Source organism: Elephantulus edwardii, unplaced genomic scaffold (genome assembly GCF_000299155.1).
Source record: "Elephantulus edwardii isolate Elephantulus edwardi_28Jun2011 unplaced genomic scaffold, EleEdw1.0 scaffold00064, whole genome shotgun sequence".
NCBI classification, from domain to species: domain Eukaryota; kingdom Metazoa; phylum Chordata; class Mammalia; order Macroscelidea; family Macroscelididae; genus Elephantulus; species Elephantulus edwardii.
In genome coordinates, this window is record NW_006399814.1 from 9,411,102 (window position 1) to 9,431,038 (window position 19,937).

Below are 19,937 nucleotides of genomic sequence, written 5' to 3' on the forward strand. Positions count from 1 at the left end.
TATGTTAAACAGCCTAACAGAGTAAATCAGTAATATGCGGGGGTTTTAATGTCTTCTCCTCCACCTCCATACTAACAATGTCAAGATCCCTCAGACCCCCAGGCAGGTCAGAGGCCAAACTCCAGCGCAGACCCAATGACCAGAGGACAGAAGCAGCCAGACAACCTTGCAACGCAGAAGGGGAGAGGAACGGCCATTCCTGCCCAGATGCTCACGGACAGAATCTTCAAAGGGGAAAAGTAACCAGACCAGTCGCCACCAAACTGGCTGCAAACCACTGCTGTTCAGAGGAGAGCTGCCCCAGGGCCTGCGGACAGCTGGAGTCGCAGAAACAGATCAGGCCGTGCCTCCTAGAAGCCACTGGAGGGATGAACTGCCAGTCTGAGGTTAGCAACTAACATCCACGGTGACACTCAGGTGGCACCTTGGGAAGGTGAGAGACTCCTAAGTCCTGTGAACCTGGCTGACACCTCAGAAGAGGAGGCCCAGGTGTGTCCCCTAACCCTGGACCTCTATCTGTGATGGTTGTAAGAACAAAAGACCACAGTGGTGGTGTTCCCAAGAATGAGCCATCTAAGCGGGCTGAGCCTCCCAGGTGGGCTGAGCCTCTCAGGTGGGCTGAGCCTCTCAGGTGGGCTGAGTTACCCAGGTGGGCTGAGCCTCCCAGATGGGCTGAACCCCACAGATGACTTTGGACACTGAATCCACAGCCCCTCCCAGGGAGACGGAGCAGCCCACACCTGGACATCAGAGGAACACCAGGGGGCAGGAGGGCAGAAAGGATGTCAGGAAGAGGGAGCCAGTGCCACCGGCCACAGTGACTTCAGAACCGCGGGGGGAGGAGAAGGGAACAGCGTTTTCAAAGCACGGAAACTGGGTCACATAAAAACAGAGAAATTTCCACACCCTCCTTGAACATCAAAGATAACACTGCACAGGGCTGGGGATTTCAGGGCCTTAATAAATGAGAAAGGCTTGCACTAAAATAGGCCGGGACTCAACAACACATTCCAAAGGGTTGTTTGTGCTCTGTTCTGAGGGAAGCAAAGCGACAAGGAGGGAGAGATGGGAGGAGAGGGGGCCGGAGGGAGAAGGGGGAGGGAGAGGCGGGGAAGGAGGCAGCCTGCCAGCCCACCACACAGCACAGCCCCAAGGACCCAGCTGTGCTCTGAGAGGCCATGGCTGCCCCTGGAGCCTCCGTTTGCCCATCTGTGATGGGGGTTGGCAGCAGGAGCTCCTCTCGGTGACAGAGATGCTCAGAGCGCTCAGACCAGAGGACCTGTGCTGGCCATTAACAGCGGGGTGATAAGTGCTGTGCAAGAGCCCCAAGTGAGGTGCCACAGGACAGCAGAGGGGCAGGGACCCTCACCTCTGAGGGCAGCAGGGGAGGCTGCCTGGAGGCAGCGACACCCTTCAGGCCACATGATTGGGACTCCAGACCGGGCGGGCTACCTTTCCAGGCCTGAGATCCCTGCGGGGCCTGCACAGGATCAGCTGGATTCTGGAAGGACGGTCCCTGAGCGTGGACATCCTCTCTCGTGCTCACCCCACCAGCTTAGGTACTAATCCAGGAATGGTTTGGGGTTTCAAGTCCTGGTTTGTTTGCCAGGAAGGCAAATACTTCAAAGAAGCAAACCTTCAATTGCCAGCTGTCCTGAGTCATGGAGCAGAGATGACGCTGGCCAGGCGGGCTGGGTCCACTCAGTGACCTGGGGGCCGACTTCATGAAATCAGTCATTACAGGAAAATCGCCTCTGGCCGTCGGCATCTGCCACTGCTTTCAGAAGGAGGCCTTGGCCCATGCTAAGTCCAGAACAAGATCTCCTGTCAACCATGAGGGAACAGAGGCCAGCACACTGCCCTTGGGCCAGCCGGTCACCCTTCTGTGCCAGGCCAGGTGGGAGAGGCCAGGCTGGAGAGGTGTGTAAGGAGTGACCTTCGCAAGAACCTTGTCTTGGGGAGAGCTGCTCCTCAGCCCAGTCCAGGCAGCAGAATGGTCTGTACTGGCTAAGAGGGAAGAGGGAGAACCCAGGAGAGCTTCCTGGAGGAAGAAGACCTTCAGGGTTTTCAAGAAAAGCTGGAAAACTCAGAGTGCACATGGAATTTCCCAGTTTACAAACATGAACAAATGATTCCATTGCCATGGTCAGCCAGGGGCCTCCAGTGTGAAACCCCTGTTCACAGGGAACTGGATGCAATTGCCAACTTAAGGTGACTCCCTGGTCAGCACCATGGAGTTTTCAAGGGCTGGGCTTGGTTGTTGGGTTTTTTTTCCAGAAGTAGATTGCCAGGCCTTTCTTCCGAGGTGCCTGGATTAGATTCATAGTTGGGTGCATCCTAGCCTGTATCCCTGATTGTCCTGGGATGGGGCCGAGGGTCATCAACACCTGCTGAGTGCTGCCTGAGTCCACTCATTTGCCCTCAAGAGTCTGTGAGGGACGGTCTGGGCCCTCACCTCTCACACCACACGTGAGCCCCAGAGGCAGGACTGAACACACTTCTACATGGTCTCGCCTCTCCCTGCCCAGCTAAGCGTTAGGCATCTTCAAGCCTCGGCTTAGCAGCCACCCCCTCCAGGAAGCCCTCCTGGATACTCCCTCCTCCTGCAGAGTAACATAGCCCTAAAATCCCCTCTTCCCTACACCCTGTCCCCACACCAGCACTAACTCCGTTCCTGGCACCCAGTGGGTGTTGGGGAGATTAGGTGGCACAGGTCGTGAGCCCCTGGAACCAGGCCGCCGGTTCAGATCCAGCTCCACCATGGATGAACTGAATGACCCGGGATAAGCCTCAGTTTTCTGTAAAATGGGGCTAAGTTCACACAGAAGAGAGACTCCCCAGGACTAGAGGAGGCGAGTACTTAGAAAGCAGCCCTGGCACACAGTAAGTGCCCAGTCAATGCCAGCTGCGAGTTCCTACTGGATTGAAACGGCCAGTGATTTCATCTTACTTACTTACTTAGATTCACAATCAATGCCCTTGGTACTAGTAGTCAGGAGATAAGGAGACATATTGCATTTGGAAAGTCCACTGTCAGGGACCTCTCCAAAATACTGAAAAGCAAGGATGTCAGTTTGAAGACTAAAGTATGCCTGATAAAGGCCATGGTCTTTCCAACGACTTGCTATGCATCTGAAAGCTGGGCAATGAATACAGATGACAGAAGAATTGATGCCTTTGAGCTGTGGCGTTGGAGAAGAGCACTGAACATCCCATGGACGGCCAAGAGGAGGAACAAACACGTCTTGGAGAAAGTGCAACCAGAGCGGTCTTTGCAGGCAAAGATGATAAAGCTTCGTCTCACTTCAGGCTGGTTGCTAGGAGAGGCTACTCCTTGGGGAGGGACATCAGGCTTGGAAAGGTGGAGGAACGGCTAAGAAGAGAAAGCCCTTCAGGGAGATGGACAGACACAGTGACTGCAGCAATGGGCTCAAGTGTGTCAGAGATGATGAGGATAGAACTGGACAGGACAGGGTTCGCATCCGTCGTTCACAGGGACACTATGAGTTATACCCAGTTTGATGGCACCTAAAACAACTAACTAAAATGTGGGCTGTTTGAACTTACCCAGCACTACCTTGTAAGAAGGGTATGGGGTTCTCTTCCTTCAAGATCACACAAGCAAACCCCCTCCTGTGGACTCAGTTCCAATACACAGCAACGCTTCAGTGGGTCTCCATGCAGGAGGAGACTGCCCCCTTCAATCCCAAGCAGCAGTTGGTGGAGTCAAACCACCAACCTTTTGGTTAGCAGTCCAATATTATCCCACCAGACTCTGTAAAGACCTCATCTGAGAAACCCCTACGCAGCTCAGTTCTCTGCCACACGAGGGTCTGCCGAGTTGCCATCCACTTGACGGCAATGGGTCTGGTGTGAGCTGACAGTGGTGTCTGCTATATAAATGAACAAATGCATTCTCCCACAGCCTTCCCCCTGTCCACCAGAGATTAGCCAAGACTGCAGGGGGGCGTGGGCGGAAGCACCTCTCCTGACCGGGAATGAAAGGAGCACAGGAGCATAAAAGGTTAGTGGGGAAAAATCAGAAACTAAAACCCCACCACTTTTAAGACACTTCACAACATGCTGCCCAAAAGCAAAGGTTCCACCTTTGATCATCCTCTGCTTAAAAAAGTCTTTTTCTCCATTGGGATCCTTTTCTCTCCTTATTTAAACCCAGGCTCTTTCCAAAAAGGATTTTTGGTGACAATATTCTTTCCCTGACATTGTTCAGAAAATACACCTTTGAAAGAAAGGTTGGAGGATGGAGCAAAGTTGCCATTAAGGAATGTATCAGTCTGAAACACAAAAGCTGTGGGGAAGAGAGAGACTACGGCTCACTCCCTGAGAAGATTGGGGCACAGGAAGCTTGGAGAGGGTGCTGCAGGTGGCTCGGCAGAGGAGAAAGTGACTGGCAGGCGCTGAGCTCCAGGGACTCGGGAGGAAACGTGACGATTCCATTTTCTGATATTTTGCTAAATGTGTCATTTTAACACAGCAGTGAGTCTTTGCCACCTCTGGGGACTTTATGTACCAAACATCCTCTTCCTGGTTTTGAGTCTGAACAAAAGAACAAGGGGAGGCATTTCAGCAGATCAAAGAGAAGCCCCACAAAACCTGCAGCTCTTCCCCAGAGCCACCTTCAAAAGCCGAGCTTGTAAACGGCAGGCCACTGCCTCAATCCGGGCCACTTAACCAGCCCTTCGCAGACAGCCCCACTTTCCAGTCCCATTGATCTGACTCCGAGAGATGAAGTGGCCTCGGGAGCTTCCAGGAACAGCAAAGTTGAGTATGAAAGGCCCATCTCTACCTCGGCTCGCCCCAGCGACACCCCCTCGCAGCCCGAGGAGGAGAGCAAGCCAGAGCCTGAGAACCTGGAGCCCCAACTCCCACGATCCAAGTCGGAGCACACAGACGTCCGTCAAGTGCAGTTTGCTCGGGCCTCCTCTGGAGAAACGAGCGCTTTCGATGAATTCTCAACTTCTGTCTTTGCTCAGAGGGGTAGGTGCTTTGCAGAAGTTATCATCTATCTGGATAATTAAATCCATCAGCCATGAAGGTCTTAACAGCGCTCTTCTAAAAATAAAGCAATTGGGAAGTGCTCAGAGCTCAGTGGTGTTGAAATAAGACTCAGATCAGATCCAAACAAGAGGAAACAGTGTCAAGATCAATGGCTGGGCGGGGTGGGGGGCAGGCGGGGGGGTGAGGGGGCGTCTGTCCCCACAGCGAGGTGACAGGGATAGACGAGCTGATGCGCTGCTGTCGGCGGATTCCGACTCATGCAGGAAGCAGAACTGTGCACCGTGGGGTTTTGGGTGAAGCACACGGCCAGGATTTCTTCCAAGGCACCTCAAGGTGGGTTCAAACCTCCAACCTTGCAGCTAACTGGAAACTTGGTGCTTCAGCATTCACACACCCACATGTAAAATGTTATCAGCCCCATGTGACAGATGAGAGCTGCACTGTAGGGTGGTTTGTTTTTTAATTTTTCTATTATTATTAACTTTAATGAAAATTTAGAGACTTTGGATTTTCATTCATTCACTGTTGCACTTTTCTTCCTCCCCACCCCAGTTTGCTCTTCTCTTTGAAAAGTAAAATTCTTTCATTGTTAGACAATCCCTCCCCCCAAGTCCACTCCACTATGCAGCCTTCGTTCTGGACTCCTTTTGTCATGTCAGGAGTCCTGTAGGGTTTTCTAAGCTGTAGCCTTTCAGAGACCTCTCTAAATTGCTAAGGAGAAACGATGTTAGTTTGAAGACTAAGGTGTGCCTGATTCAGGCTCTCATCTTTTCAATCATTTGCCCTCAGGAACTGGACAATGAATAAAGGTGACAGAAGAACTGATGCCTTTGAGCTGCGGTGTTGGAGAAGAGCGCTGAAGATCTCATGGACGGCCAAGGGAACAAACAGGTATGTCTTGGAAAGAGTGCAGACAGAGTGTTCTTGGAGGTGAGGATATCGAAGCATCATCTCTCATCCTTTGGGCATGTTGCTAGGAGAAGCTGTTCCTCGCAGAAGGCATCATGCTAGGAAAGGGAGAGGTCAGCAAAAGAGATGAACTGGACTGGCACGGTGACTGCCACAGTGGGCTCAAGTGTGTCAGAGACGATGAGGACGGCTCCGGACAGGACAGGGTCAGCTCTGCTGTTCAGAGGGTCACCAGATGTCATAGTTGACATGACAGCACATAATGACAGATTTTACAGGAGTTCCCCATCAGGTCTTCCTCCCTGGATAAATTCCAACAGCCAACCTTCTGGTCAGCAGCGGGTGCTTAACCCGTGCGCCACCAGGGCTCCTTGATGGAACAGGCTGGTTTGGTGAGATGCCATCGCTTCAACTACAGCTCGAAGGGACCTTACGCACGGCAGATCCAAGCCCTGTCCCGCCGAGCGCTGTCCTCAGCTCTCAGAGGCCTGTCCATCCCACGGAGGACCGTTCCCTCTTCTGCCAACTCCCCCCTTACCCAGCAAGATGATTTATTCCCAGATTGATGCCTGCTAACTAGATGCCCGAAGTCTGTGAGACGTTTCTCGACCCTCGTCTCCAAGGCGCACCTGGGCTGCACTCCCTCCAGGCCAGCCCTGCGTGGCCGTCTCACGGCCCGTTCAACACTCGTCTCCAACACCACAATTCAAATCCTCCATTCTGGTTAGGTCTTCCTTAAGTATCGTCCAACTTTCTGATGCAACTGAAAATACCACTGCTTGGATCAGTCACACCTCAGTCTTTAAACAGATACTTTTGTTCTTGCCCTTTGGAGAGAGGTCCCTGATGGCAGATTTTCCCGATGAAACATGTCTTTCGCTTGAACGAGCTAGAGAGTCGTAATTCAAAGAAGGCAGCGTGACACAAATAACCCGCAAAGTCCTTGAAGCGTGAGCCCCAGACCCTCCCACAGGTTATGAACGCCCACTTCAATCTGGAAGCTTCTGGGGGTTACAAATTGGATGGATGGCAATAGCTCACCCAGCCAAGGACTAACAGCCGCAGAGAACTGCCCTCTAACCCAGAACGGGAAAATATTGAAACTGCTTTCAACAATCCATGTAGCAAAACTTCCAAGAAAGAGCCTTTTAACCCTCAGCGTGGCCTCTCGGAGCGGCGGACAGCCTCGTCACGCGGCGAGCCGGCTGCTGTAATGAGCTGGGTCAATTTATGTGCGTTTAATTCGCTGTAATTTCCAGGCCAGGGACGCGCGGCCGAGCCGTGCTGACAAGCAGCACAGGGTGAGAAAGTGCGGCTCCCGCTGCCCAGACATACGGAAGGCTCAGCTGGGGCGTCTGATTTATGTGCTGGGCTGGGCTGGGGCGCGAGGTCCGTGCCGTTCATTGCTCAAGATCAAATCTGTTTAGAGGCTCGCGTGAAATGTGTATGCATTTCAGTGAGGCTGAATCCAAAGGAGGTCAGCAGGGGCCACAGACCCCTCCTCAGATATGTCCACCAGCCAGCTGATCAAATGCACGGGGATCACTGTGCCGGGCTGAGCACTCAAGGACACAAATACCAAAAGGGGGTGGCTCTTACAGAACAAAGTTTGGGATTTTTTTTCCCTTCACAATTCTAGAGTCTGAAAGTCCAGAGCATCTTAGCTGTCAAGTGTCACTGTGATAGAAATACCACAAGAGGTTGGCTTTAACAAACATAGAGTTATATTCTCACTTATTAGGAAGCTAGAAGCCGGATTCCAGGGTACTTACTCTAGGGGAAGGCTTCTGTGTTGGCTCTGGAAGAAGATCTGGTCTCTAGTGAGCTCCTGTCCCTGGGTGGTCTCTAAGTGCCTTGGCTTTTCTCTCTCTCTGTCTCTGCCTCCTCACTGGCTCATTTGTTGTTGTTGTTGTTGTGTACCACAGAGTCATAGCCACCCCATAACCAACCCTCCAACAGGTTCTCAAAGGCAGTTGATTGCAAGGGAACAGAGAGCCCATCTTTCTCCTGTGGAGCCGCTGGTGGATTTGAACCGCCTACCTTTGGGATTGCAGCACAGCTTCTTACCACGAGGCTACCAGAGCGCTCTACAGCTGCTCATTAAATCTCCTTTACATTTCAATAGAGACTTACCCAGGACCCCTCACACTGACCCTGCCTCACTGAAATAAGAGTCAACTCACAAATGGGACCATAATGACAAACTGCCTGTCGTGCACCGTTGAGCCGGAACCACCCAGAGTGCCCTGGCTGGGTTTTCAGAGGCAGTAAATTGCACAGGAGGAGACTGCCCACCTTTATCCTTGGAGCAGCTGGTGGATTCATACCCTGTTCCTTTGGGTTGGAAATGCTCCCAATGACATGCATTGTTTGTTGTTGATGTTATATGCCATCGAGTCACCTGTAACTCTTCGCCACCCTATGTACAACCCTAAACTCTGCTCTATCCTGAGCCAACCTTATTATCTGTGACACACCCACCCCTGTTACCCCAGTCACTGAATCAATCTACCTCATCAAGGGTCTTCCTCTCTTGTGTTGTGTTGTCCCTCTCCAAGGACTGGTCCCTCCTTCTTGTCTCTAAGGAACAGCCTGGTTTCACCCTCTCTAAGACGAACGTGTTTGTTTTCCTAGCAGTCCATGGTATATTCAATACTCTTCTCCAGCACCACAGCTCAAAGACATCAACTCTCCTTCTATCCTCCCTAGTCACTGTCCAGCTCTCTGATGCATAACAAGTAATGGCAAAGACTATAGCCTGGATCTTAGTCACCACCTCTAAGCCTGCACCTTAGTCTCCAGACTGACATCATTGCTCTTCAGTAGATGTGCTCACCAAGTTGTGCCAAGAAATCTGGAGGACAACCACCTGGCCAACTGACTGGAAGAGATCTATATTTATTCTCATCCCAAAGAAAGGTGATCCGACAGAATGCACAAATTATCAAACAGTATCATTAATTATCACATGCAAGCAAGATTCTGCTGAAGATTATCCAAAAATGACTGGAGAAGCACATCAAGAGAGAATTACCAGATGTGCAGTCTGGGTTTAGAAGAGGCTGTGGTACTAGGGATATTATAGCTGATGTTAGATGGATCTTAGCTGAAAGCGGGGAATACCACAGGAATGTTTATCTGTGTTTCATTAACTATGCAAAGGCATTTGACTGTGTGGCTGACTCTGAGAAGCATGACACGAAGAGATGTTGGGATTTACAATGCATATTCTGGGAGACACAATCCACTCCACATCACAGGGTCTCAGCTATGCCAAGTCCTCCCTTGTCATCTGCCTTGGACAATCTCTGGGGCCTGGCGGTATGACACACAGGGCATCTCTGTCTTTGCCCACGTGTTTGAGCACTCGTCCCTGCGTCTATGAACACAGATCCCGTGCCATCTCATCACGTCTGACAGAGATGACGCCACGTGTAACAGAGCAGCGTCGTTCCACGGGGTCTTCCCGGCTGTAATATTTACAGAAACGGATCACCAGGCCTTTCCTTCAAGGCACCGAGAGGCGGTTTTGAACCACTGTCCTATGGGTTTGCAGTCACCTGGAGACAGTCTGTACCACCTTGCATCTACACTGCTCTGAGTGTAGCCAGAAGTGATTCGGTTTGGCTCCAGTCACCATAGCCATGACCTCAGCTGACTGGCTACATTACAGCACGTCGTACTGTTGCTGAGGTCCAGGGCCATCAGGTCACTTCTGACGCTTCGTGACTCCATGTGCGAGAGCGCGACACCCTGTCCACTCCTGGCCACACCCGCATGGTGCTCTGTTGGACCTGCTGCTGCAGCCGCTGCGTCAGCCCATCTGTTGGAAGTTGTCCTCTTTTGCTGACCGTCGCCCTTCCAGAGCATGATGTCCCCCTGCAGGGACTGGGCCCTCCTGGTGGCGGGGACGAAGCACAGAGACGAAGCCTCAGCACCTTCGCTCTTCTAGGTGGATCCTCTAGTGAAGTGCAGGTTGGTGCACCTCTGTGACCTCACGGAACGAGCTCCCAGCCGCCTGGACAGGAATGACCTCTAGTTGGTTTCCTTTTTTTAACTTTTAAAACATAACTACAGTCATTCATCCGTAGGGCCTCCAAGGTTATACAGACCCCCTCAAAAGCAGATTGGCACGTTGTTCATACAGAGTGGCTGGTGGATTCAAACCACTAACCTTTGGGTTAATAGTCTAGCACTTAATCACTAACACCAGCAGGCTCTTCATAATGTGTTTACTTGGAACTAGACAGAAATGAAGCAAGGCAAAAACACAGAGGGAGAAAAAGTCGAGGCTGGACACAGAGCGTGCTTGCAAACCATCCCACCGCCAGCCATTTAATTGGGTGGAAATAGCGACTTTTCATTAAAGCTCACATTAGCTGGGCAGTCCTGGGTCACCAAGAACCCAATTACTGCGGAGGTGGTCACGCGGGGGCCAGGACGCCAGAGGACACCTTCTGGGCTGCAATTACACACGTCCCCGAACACGAAGCCTTTGAGGCAGCTTTCTCAGGCTGACCTGCCGACCCTGCTGCTGGACCAGCTGCCCGTGGCGGGGATCCAAAGCAGAGACCATCAGAAGGGGGGAAACGGGCCCTTTGAAGACCAAAAGTGGCTTTAAGTATAAATCTAAAAAGAGCAGCAGCTGAGCCGTCCTTGCTGCTGCACAGAGCACTGCTGGCCTGGAGAGCCATCTGAGTCCCCTGGTGGTCAGACACACTTCAGAGGACAACGAGGTGGGCTGCGGGGGAGGGGCACGCTGCGGGGGAGGGGCACCCTGCGAGGGAGGGGCACGCTGTCAGGCTCCCATAGATAGCAGGGCTCAGGGTGCAGGGGGGGGCACCAGCCAGCCAGCCAGTAAGGCCCTCTGTTCCTGCAGCAGATGGGTGGGCAGGTCAGTTCACTGTGCTGACCTCCGGCCACCCTGGGTAGAACCCTCAGGACTGGCCAGGGGCTCTCAGAACCCTGTGTGACCTCTTCTTTCTCCCAATCCACCCCCACAACATCTCAAGACTACCCCAGAACCTGAGGCCATGTCCTTCCTGCTGCCACAAGCTGTCTCTGTCTGCCATGGCCTGCACCCCGCTTCTCAAGAGTAACTCACGGGGATCCAAATGCAGAGGCCACTAGTCCCTTGGACCAAGCCACAGCCCCTCGGAGCCCAGCATCTGCCAGCAAGCTGAGCTTAGTATCTGGAGCCAGGGAGACCACACAACCCCACAGCTTCCAGCAAAGGGTGAGCTGAGTGGGAGCCCAGGGTTAGAGAGAGGACAGCAACGATGGCCACGGGGAAGCGTGAGTTAGAGAAGCAGATCCTACTGGGGAAGCTCAGATCTGCTGGTCGCCTGGGCACTGTCCCGTCACATCCAGAGAAGTTTGCAGCTGCTGGTCGCCTGGGCACTGTCCCGTCACATCCAGGGCAGTTCGCATCTGCTGGTCGCCTGGGTACTGTCCCGTCACATCCAGGGCAGCTCACATCTGCTGGTCGCCTGGGTACTGTCCCGTCACATCCAGAGAAGTTCGCATCTGCTGGTCGCCTGGGTACTGTCCCGTCACATCTGGGGCAGCCCAAATACCCTCTGCTGGGGAGAAGCCTCTAGAAACAGCCAAGCTTTAGGAAACGGGTCTGGTGCGCCTGCTGGATCTGCCGGAGGGAAAACGCCAGAGGGACAGTGCCCTCTAGTGTCCCGCCTCTTCCCTGAAGCCCAGGAAACCAGAGGAGCAAATTTCACTGCTGGAAGGGGAAGAAGGTGGGAGGGACCAGGTTCAGGGCTCCGGACTTGGGGCTCCAGTGTGGTCAGCATTCCCGGGTCACGCGCCTCTGTTCACCCCTGAGATGCTTAAAGAGCGGGTGTAGTGTGTCAACTAGGCATAGCTGAGTCATCCTGGGATCTCAACAGGGCTCAAGACCTCAAGACGTCAACACTGAGGTCTTCGTGGTCCACTTCAAGGCCTACAGGGGCCCCTACAGAGACCCCTAGGAGGACTTGAAGCAGGGGCTAAATGCACAGCTTTCCCCCCTCCGCCAGTGTGTTTCATCCTCATCTTTGCACCCCAAGCTCCAAGGTTTGTCGGGTGCACAACACTTATGAATTATAGTGTCAGTGAAGGGTGTTCAATATACTATGAGCTGCCAACAGAACAAGTCTATCTTAGAAAGGGTGTAGCCATGGCGCTCCTTGAAAGTAAGGCTGGTGACACTTCACGCCACACCTTTGGGGGGGGGGGGTTGTTACCAGGAAAGGCTGTCCCTGGAGAAGAGCATCATGCTTGGAAAAGCTGAGGGTCACTGAAGGACAAGAAGACCCTCAATGAGATGGATTGACACAGAGACTATAGAAACGCGCTTAGGTAGAGATTGAGGACAGTGCAGGACCAGGAGGGGCTTCATCCTGCTGGACATGGAGTCACTGAGTCCACTCCATGCACCTGACCTCGGCAACCAGGTGTCCACGTCCTAATCTCTGGGACCAGCATCACCTCGGCCTGGCTATTTAATGGGCCCCAGAGTCAAGGCACCGGGGGCTGACCACCATTCCCACTGCATCTACACTCCAGCTGGCCTCTCCGGGCTGGATCTGAAGACACAGACACCTCCTGAGTCTCACAGGTTACCCCATCCTCCCAGGTGACCTGCCAGGTTCTTAGGAACAGCCTGGTCAACTTCAGATGTCCAGTGTCCCTGGTGACCCTCCAAGAACTACACGTAGCGATGACAGTCCGCGTGGCTGAGCACAGATGGGCCTTGGGGACAGGCCATGCTGCACCATGTGGACCAGCTGATAAGGAATGGACCCTGAGGCAGGAAACCTGAGCCCTCCGGCCCCTCCCAGGTACAGGCTCTGCCCAGATGCCACAGCTTTTGGGAGGTAGGGTGACCAAGGTGAGAGTGAAGAGAAGTCGTTTCCCCAGGGAAGCATCAGGCAGTGACAAAGGAGGCTGAGGACTCTGGCTGAACGAGTGACAGCTGTATCCAGGGACAGCTGGGACAGGGTGGGGTGGCGGGTCATGCAGACAGCAGGATGTGCAACCGGGCAGCTACTGCTTGGACATCACGCTGTCTACAGCCTGAGGGACACCTGCCTCAGGGTCCTTCTGAGGTGTGGCCAGTCCAGCTGGCAGTGTGACCACCGACAGCCATATGACAGGGACGCAGGCTCCTCTCAAGGTAGCCAGGCCCTGGCCCCTCCCTCCTGAACCTTCCCTCGGCCAGCACTGACCGGCTCCTTCAGATGCATCACCATCCCCACAGACCAGCCCTCAAACTTTCTGTTAGGATGGATTTGTGAGGAGTGCTGATGGTGTTGTGCTTAACATATCAAAAGGTACGCAGTTCAAACCCACCCGCCACTTCATGGGGGAGTGATGAGGGCATCTCCTACTGTGGCGGGCTTTACAGCCAAGCTCTCCTCCATCCCACAGGTTCCTGTGAATCAGAACGACTCAACGACCCACTTAATACTGTGGCCATGTAGCCCTAGTGGCACAAAATTAAGCACTTAGCTGCAAACTGAAAAAGGTCGACAGTTCAAACTCACACAGAGGGATAAGGGCCTGGCTGACTGCTTCCGTCACAGCCAAGAAAACGACTTGAGGTGGGATGGGGTGAGGTGTGACGGTCACACTGGACACCTGCACACACAGCACACAGCATGGTCGTGGTCCAATTAATATCTTATGTTAATGAGGTCCTATCACTTAAAAGGGCGTCTTAAACCCAGTGCCACTGTTGTAGAATGGGACTGACTTCAGGGTTGGGGGGAGACTGAGAAAAACTGGATAAATTATGTAGACTGCATTGAAACAGATGAGGGAGAGAACGGTTTAAAAGCAATATATGATAGGGTATTATGGTTATCACAAGAGTCCAGAATGAAGGCTGCACAGTGGAGTATATTCATGGGGGAGAAGGGGGATTGTATATCAATGAAGGAATTTTTCTTATACTTTTCAAAGAGAGGAGCGAATTGGGGGGGAGGGGTGTGCAGGGAGAAAAGTGCATCAATGAATGAATGAAAATCCAAAGTCTCTAAAAATGTTCATTAAAATAAAATAATTTTAAAAAAAAAAGGAATAGCTTAGAAACAAACAAGGATCAATAGGGGAGATGGAGGCCACCAGGGGATGGACAAGGAAAGGAAGAAGAGAAGTCAGACCCCAAGGCCTTCTCAAGAGAGTCTCCTCCGCTAGAACCAAGACCCTGAGTTCAAACTTCCAGACTCCTAAACTGTGAGAAAATGAAACTCTGTTCATCAAAGTCACCCCCTTGTGCTGTTCCTGTGTCCGGAGAACCAAGGAACTAAGTCAGTGATCCGCTCCCAGAACCTCAATCCCTCTCTTCCCTCCTAGTGAACCCTAACTCAAAGCTATCCCACAGGAGGTCAGTGGAGTTTTCAAAGCTATAAACTTTTACAGGAGCAGACTGCCGCATAGTTCTCTTGGCAAGCAGCTGGTGGGTTCAAACCACCGGCCTTTAGGTTAGCAGCAGAGCACTCTACCCACTGGGCCACAGTCTAGCATGTTTGTTTGCAGTTTATTGTCTCTATCAGTAATGAACACAAACGCAGTTCAAATCCACCAGCTGCTCTGCGGGAGAAGGATGGGCAATCTCCTCCAATGCGATTACCTGCCTCTGGAAACCCATCGGAAGATCCGCCAAGGGTCGGTTCCGACGCCACGGAACACAGCAAGGACAGTGAGCACAGCCGTGTGTCCACAGAGCCGGCACGCGGCCCTGCACACGGCAGGGGAATGACAGGATGAGACTCTCCCCACAGCAGGGCTTCCAGCAGAGCAGATGATGGGATGAGAGTCCCTCGTGGTACCTGGCTCGGATAAGATGCTCAGCAGACAAGGGGATCCCGGTCCCTGGACACGACTAAGGGCCCGCTGCGGGGAGGCAGCTCCCAGGGCCACTCTGGGCAGGTGATGGGTTCACTAACAGCTTACTGTAGCCCACCTGCGTCCTCCAGGGCGGGGACACGGTGTTCTTTCCAATTATGATACAATAAGTAATATGGCCCTTCCAGCCATGTTGTCGTTATTGTTGTTGTTGTTGTTGTTGTTGTTAGGTGCCAAAGAGCCCACTACAACTCAAGTAGACCCCAAGAACAACAGCCCTGGCCCTGGCCCCGTCCTGCGCCTTCACCTCAATCTCCATCATGCTCACTGTCAGAGTCACTGGACAGTCCATCTCACTGGGGAGCGTGCTCTCTTTCCCCGGCCCTCGACCTTTTGATGCACTGTAAATTCTAGCCTCTTTGTTGGTGCTTAATGCCTCGTTCTGGAGTGAGTTACCTGCCGTGCCCAGATGGTAGGATTAGGGTGGGGAAACATCTGAAGATCTGACCGCAGTCAGCACCCTGAGCTCTCCTGAGGGGGTGGCCCTGAGATCCTATAAGAGGCCTGACCCCAAGAAGCTTGATCCCTCCCTGTCCACTCTGGACACTGCATCTGACCTGGTCCAGCTGCTATGAGGGCCGAGGGTCTCAGGCCGCAGGTCCTTGCCCTTGTCCACCAGCCCATGAGACCACATGCATCAGCCTACACCATCCACAACCCCGTGAGACGTGGCTCTGATGGTTCTTGAGTTTCTGTGAGACCTTCCAGCGATTTACAGAACGCAACGAACGGCACAGACAGAGAGATGGAGGAGTGGTGATGTAGACAGGGGGCCTGGTACAGTCTAGAGGAGCCGGATGCTTGGGACGTCCTTAATCTCTGCCTCATTGTCGTCATGTGTCGAGGACGACCCACGGTGAACCTGTGAACAGCAGACCTGAACCCGCCCTCTCCTGTGTCAACCTGTGAACAGCAGACCTGAACCCGCCCTCTCCTGTGTCGGCCTCATCATCTCTGACACACCTGAGCCCACTGCTGCGGTCACCATGTTAATTACCTGCTTGAGAGTTCCTCCTCTCCTTCTCCGCCCTCCACCTTTCCAAGCATGACGGCCCTCTCCCAGGACTAGTCTCTCCTAGCAACATGCCCAAAGGATGAGAGAAGAAGCTGTATCACCCTTGCCTTAATGATGGGATAAATTATGTATGCTGCACTGAAACAGACGAGAGACAGAGACAGAGACAGAGACAGAGAGAGAACTGTTTAAGAGGGATATGTGATTAGGTATTATTGTCATGACAGGAGTCCAGAGTGAAGGCTGCACAGTGGAGTAGAGAGTAGACTTGGTGGTAGGGATTATATAACAATGTAAGAATTTTTCTTTTACTTTTCAAAAAGAATAATGAACTGGTGGGGAGGGGTGGGCAGGGAGAAAAGTGCAACAATAAATGAATGGAAATCCAAAATATCGGTAAATTTTCATTAAAATTAATAATAATTATTATTATTAATAGTAATAAAATAACTGTTGTTGTTATGTGCCATTGACTCACAGCGATCCTATGTACCAGAGCTCTATACGTTCTCCTATCCTGTGCCAACCTAGCCATCTCAAATGCACTTATTCTCACCTCTCCAGTCACAGAATTGATCCATCTCATCAAAGGTCTTCCTCTCCTTCGCTTCCCCTCCACTCTGCCAAACATGATGTCCCTCTCCAAGGATCAGTCCCTCCCTGCAACATGCCCAAAATATGTCAGACGAAGCTTCAGAATCCTTGACTCCAGGGAACACTCTGGCTTCACCCTCTCCAGGACAAACCTGTTTGTTCTCCTAGCAGTCCATGGTTTATTCAACACTCTTCTCCAGCATCACAGCTCAAAGGCATCAATCCTCTTTCTATCAACCCTATTCACTACAACTCTAAAAAACAAAAGAAGACGTACTCTGGCTGCACCGTCTCCAGAACATTTCTGTCTGTTCTTCCGGCCGTCCAGGGGACGTTCAGCACTCTTCTCCAACAACACGGCTCAAAAGCATCAATTCTTCTTCTATCTGCCTTACAGGAACCCGTTTTATACTAATTATTTTAAAGGCGATGCTCTCTGTCCCAGTCTTCCCCCATCTCTACCCCCGTTGAGGACACCCCCATTTCCACAGCCCTCCCTCTGCTATGACACTCCTGACTACACAGCCCTTCTCTGCTGTGTGACTCTGCAGGCCCCTTACCCTCTCTGGGCCCGTTTCCTCAACAGTCAAGTCATGAAGGCTGTGTGAGGCAAAGCAGGCGTGAGGAGGGCACCGTGCAGAGCTAGAAGGCTCAGCGCACGTCAGCCACGGGGAGAGGTCCATCCACGCGAAAGGCCAGAAATAATCACGGCCGAGCTGGGCTTTCACAGCCTGCTGCTCCCCAGGACCTGGCCGAGAATACCCTTAATCCAAAAGGCACCCAGAACCCTAAGACTGTAAAAGAGAAATCTACTGCATCAGACACCTCTATTTAAAAAAAAAAATCATAATTGTAACATGTCCTTGAAAATGCTCCTTTACATTGGTTGCTGTCGTGGGGCAGGGGGTAGTGTCAATCCGTGGCAGCCACGTCCGGCAGCATACATCACCTGGGCCTGCACCCCTCACGGTCACCGCTGTGTGAGCCCGCGGTGGCAGCCTCTCTGTTGGTCCAGCTATCACGGCCAATCTTTCTTTTTCACTAATTCTCCTTTACCCGGCATGCCCATTCTCCAGGGACACTGACTCAGATACCCAACACGTACACACAAAGGAAAAAGCTGAATTCCAGTGTGTCCCTGAAGACAGTGCAGCACACCCTCCTCAGAGCCCAAAGACACAAATGACCAACAGAGTTCAACCACTTGGTCTCCAAAGCCAGGGTCCACACGCGGTCACCCACTGTCCTGACACCCATTCCCCTCCTCTTCTTGGGGAAGCCAGGTGGTCAGTGAGGACCCCCTCCTGGCCAGAGCTCTGCTGATTGAGAAAGGGGGGGCATGGCCCTTCACTGCTACCCAAAATTCTAAGGAAGAAAACAATAGTAGTTTTGTGTAGTGTTACAACTACTGTAAAAATAGAAGATAACAGAGCAAGAAGAGGGGAAAGGGAGGAGGGGGCAGCAAACGCAGGAGGGGAGAAAATCATCAGGGGGGCAGAGGTTAGAGGGCGGGGAAGGGGCAGGAGTGAAGGAAGAGGAAAGGTCGATGAGGACTTGACGAGAGAGAGCGACGACAGGCACGCTGTCCTGGTTACTGCGTGACACTGGGTCAGAACCAACTCACAGCAGACCTCCAGGGGCCTTCAGAGGCCGTAAATCATGCAGGAGGAGACTGCCCATCCTTCTCCCTCAAAGCAGCTGGTGGATTTGAACCCTGTGCCTTTGGAATTGCAGTGTGGCCTCTTACCACTAGGCCACCCACTATAGCTTCCCAGATAAGCATAGATCATTAGTAACTAATTACATAAAATACAATGTTTATGAGGGATTGTATAAAACACAACCTACATGAATAAGGCACAATGTATATAAATGATTGTAGGCAAACCAATAAAAAAAGATTTCAAAGTGGCAAGAAGCTGCGCTGGAATCCTGACTAAAGGCACTTGGTTCGAGGCCACTGGTTGCTCTGTGGGAGAAGAATGGGTGATCTCATGTGAGTAACTCCCTCTGAAAACCCGCAGAGGGTCAGCTATGCCCCGGTTCCAACTCTATGGTACACAACAACAACAACCACATATGGAAGGAGGAGGAGGAGGAGGAGGAGAGAAGAAATGCCAGCAACTCACTGCTCACGTGCGGGGGCTGGAAGCGCTTCGGGTGAAGACGCAGGTGGCCACCGGGCACTCGACAGAGGGACACCACTGACGTTCACACACCCGCAGGGCCGGCAGCCACCACGACTCGCAGCAGGAGGACAGGCCTCTCTGGGAGACACCGAGGAAGGCCGCAGAGGGCAGGCTGCCGGACGATGGGCTGCGAGTCAACGATAGGTGCCCACTAACCACAAGGTGCTATTTCTGGCTTTGCCCCCGTGGTCGTCAGGGAAGCGAGGCCACGGAAGGAAGGGAGGCCGCTGGGCTCTGAGGCCCCAGAAGGTGGGGAGGCCGGGTCTGTGCCCACGACAGCGACAGCTCGAGGACAAGCCTGGCCCTGCATCTGCTTCAGACCTGTCTCAGGGCCCAAACTACCAAAACACCACCACCTGGTGAACGGACAGGCAGAACACGGTATAGACACCATCACCCGGCGAATGGACAGACAGAACGCGGTGGAGACACCATCGCCCGATGAATGGACAGACAGAACACGGTGGAGACACCATCACATGGTGAATGAACAGTCAGAACACAGTGTAGACATTATCACCTGGTGAACAGACAGGCAGAATATGGTGGAGATGCCACCACCTGATGAACGGACAGGCAGAACACGGTATAGACACCATCACCCGGCAAATGGACAGGCAGAACACAGTATAGACACCATCACATGGTGAATGAACAGTCAGAACACAGTGTAGACATTATCACCTGGTGAACAGACAGGCAGAACGTGGTGGAGATGCACAATGGAACACTAATTCCTTTTAACTGGTGTTACTCTGACTCCTGGTGACCCCACTCCACTCTGTGGAACAGCCCTTCAGGCTTGCAAAGCGATAACCCCCCAAGAAGGGCGCTCCAGGGGTGTGGTCCTGCTGCCGACCCAAAGGTAGAGGAGCTCTGAGTGTGTGAGTCCGCCAGCTGCTTCTCAGGAGAAAGATGGCCAGTGTCCCCCACGCCATCCCCAGCCCCGAAGTCCCAGAGGCTCAGCGCCACGCACCACGGGAGGAGGCCCGAGCTCCTGCACCGTCCTCACAGTTGCCTGTCCCGCTGCTGCGGCCACTGCGCTGACCCACCTGATGGTCTTCCCCCTGAGGTATGCCCCTCGCTGACACTCTGCCTTCCCAGCACGCCGTCCTTCTCCAGGGACCAGCCCCTCCTGACAACACGCCAAAATACGTGAGACAAAACCTCACTCCCTCAGGCCTACAGAATAACAGGACCTGTGTCATATCACGGTCAAAGACGATGCTGAGTGGGACCAGTCAGGTCTCAAAGGACAAACCCTGACGACCTCATGCACCTGCACCAAGCAAAGGCCTAGAAACCAAGAC

General features: G+C 52.7%; 1 protein-coding gene across 1 annotated transcript in view; it reads right to left on the reverse strand.

The window, feature by feature from the left end:
* Window positions 1–19,062, reverse strand: part of PARVB (parvin, beta) — a 109,085-nt gene extending 90,023 nt beyond the window's left edge. The window contains exons 1-6 of the mRNA XM_006888135.1: window positions 19,025–19,062; window positions 18,809–18,983; window positions 18,575–18,705; window positions 11,405–11,524; window positions 9,612–9,826; window positions 2,668–2,724 (exon numbers count right to left, since the gene is read on the reverse strand). Of these exons, the coding sequence (XP_006888197.1) occupies window positions 2,668–2,724; window positions 9,612–9,826; window positions 11,405–11,524; window positions 18,575–18,705; window positions 18,809–18,983; window positions 19,025–19,062 (736 nt within the window). The remainder of the gene's footprint in view (window positions 1–2,667; window positions 2,725–9,611; window positions 9,827–11,404; window positions 11,525–18,574; window positions 18,706–18,808; window positions 18,984–19,024) is intronic.
* Window positions 19,063–19,937: the final 875 nt, after the last annotated feature.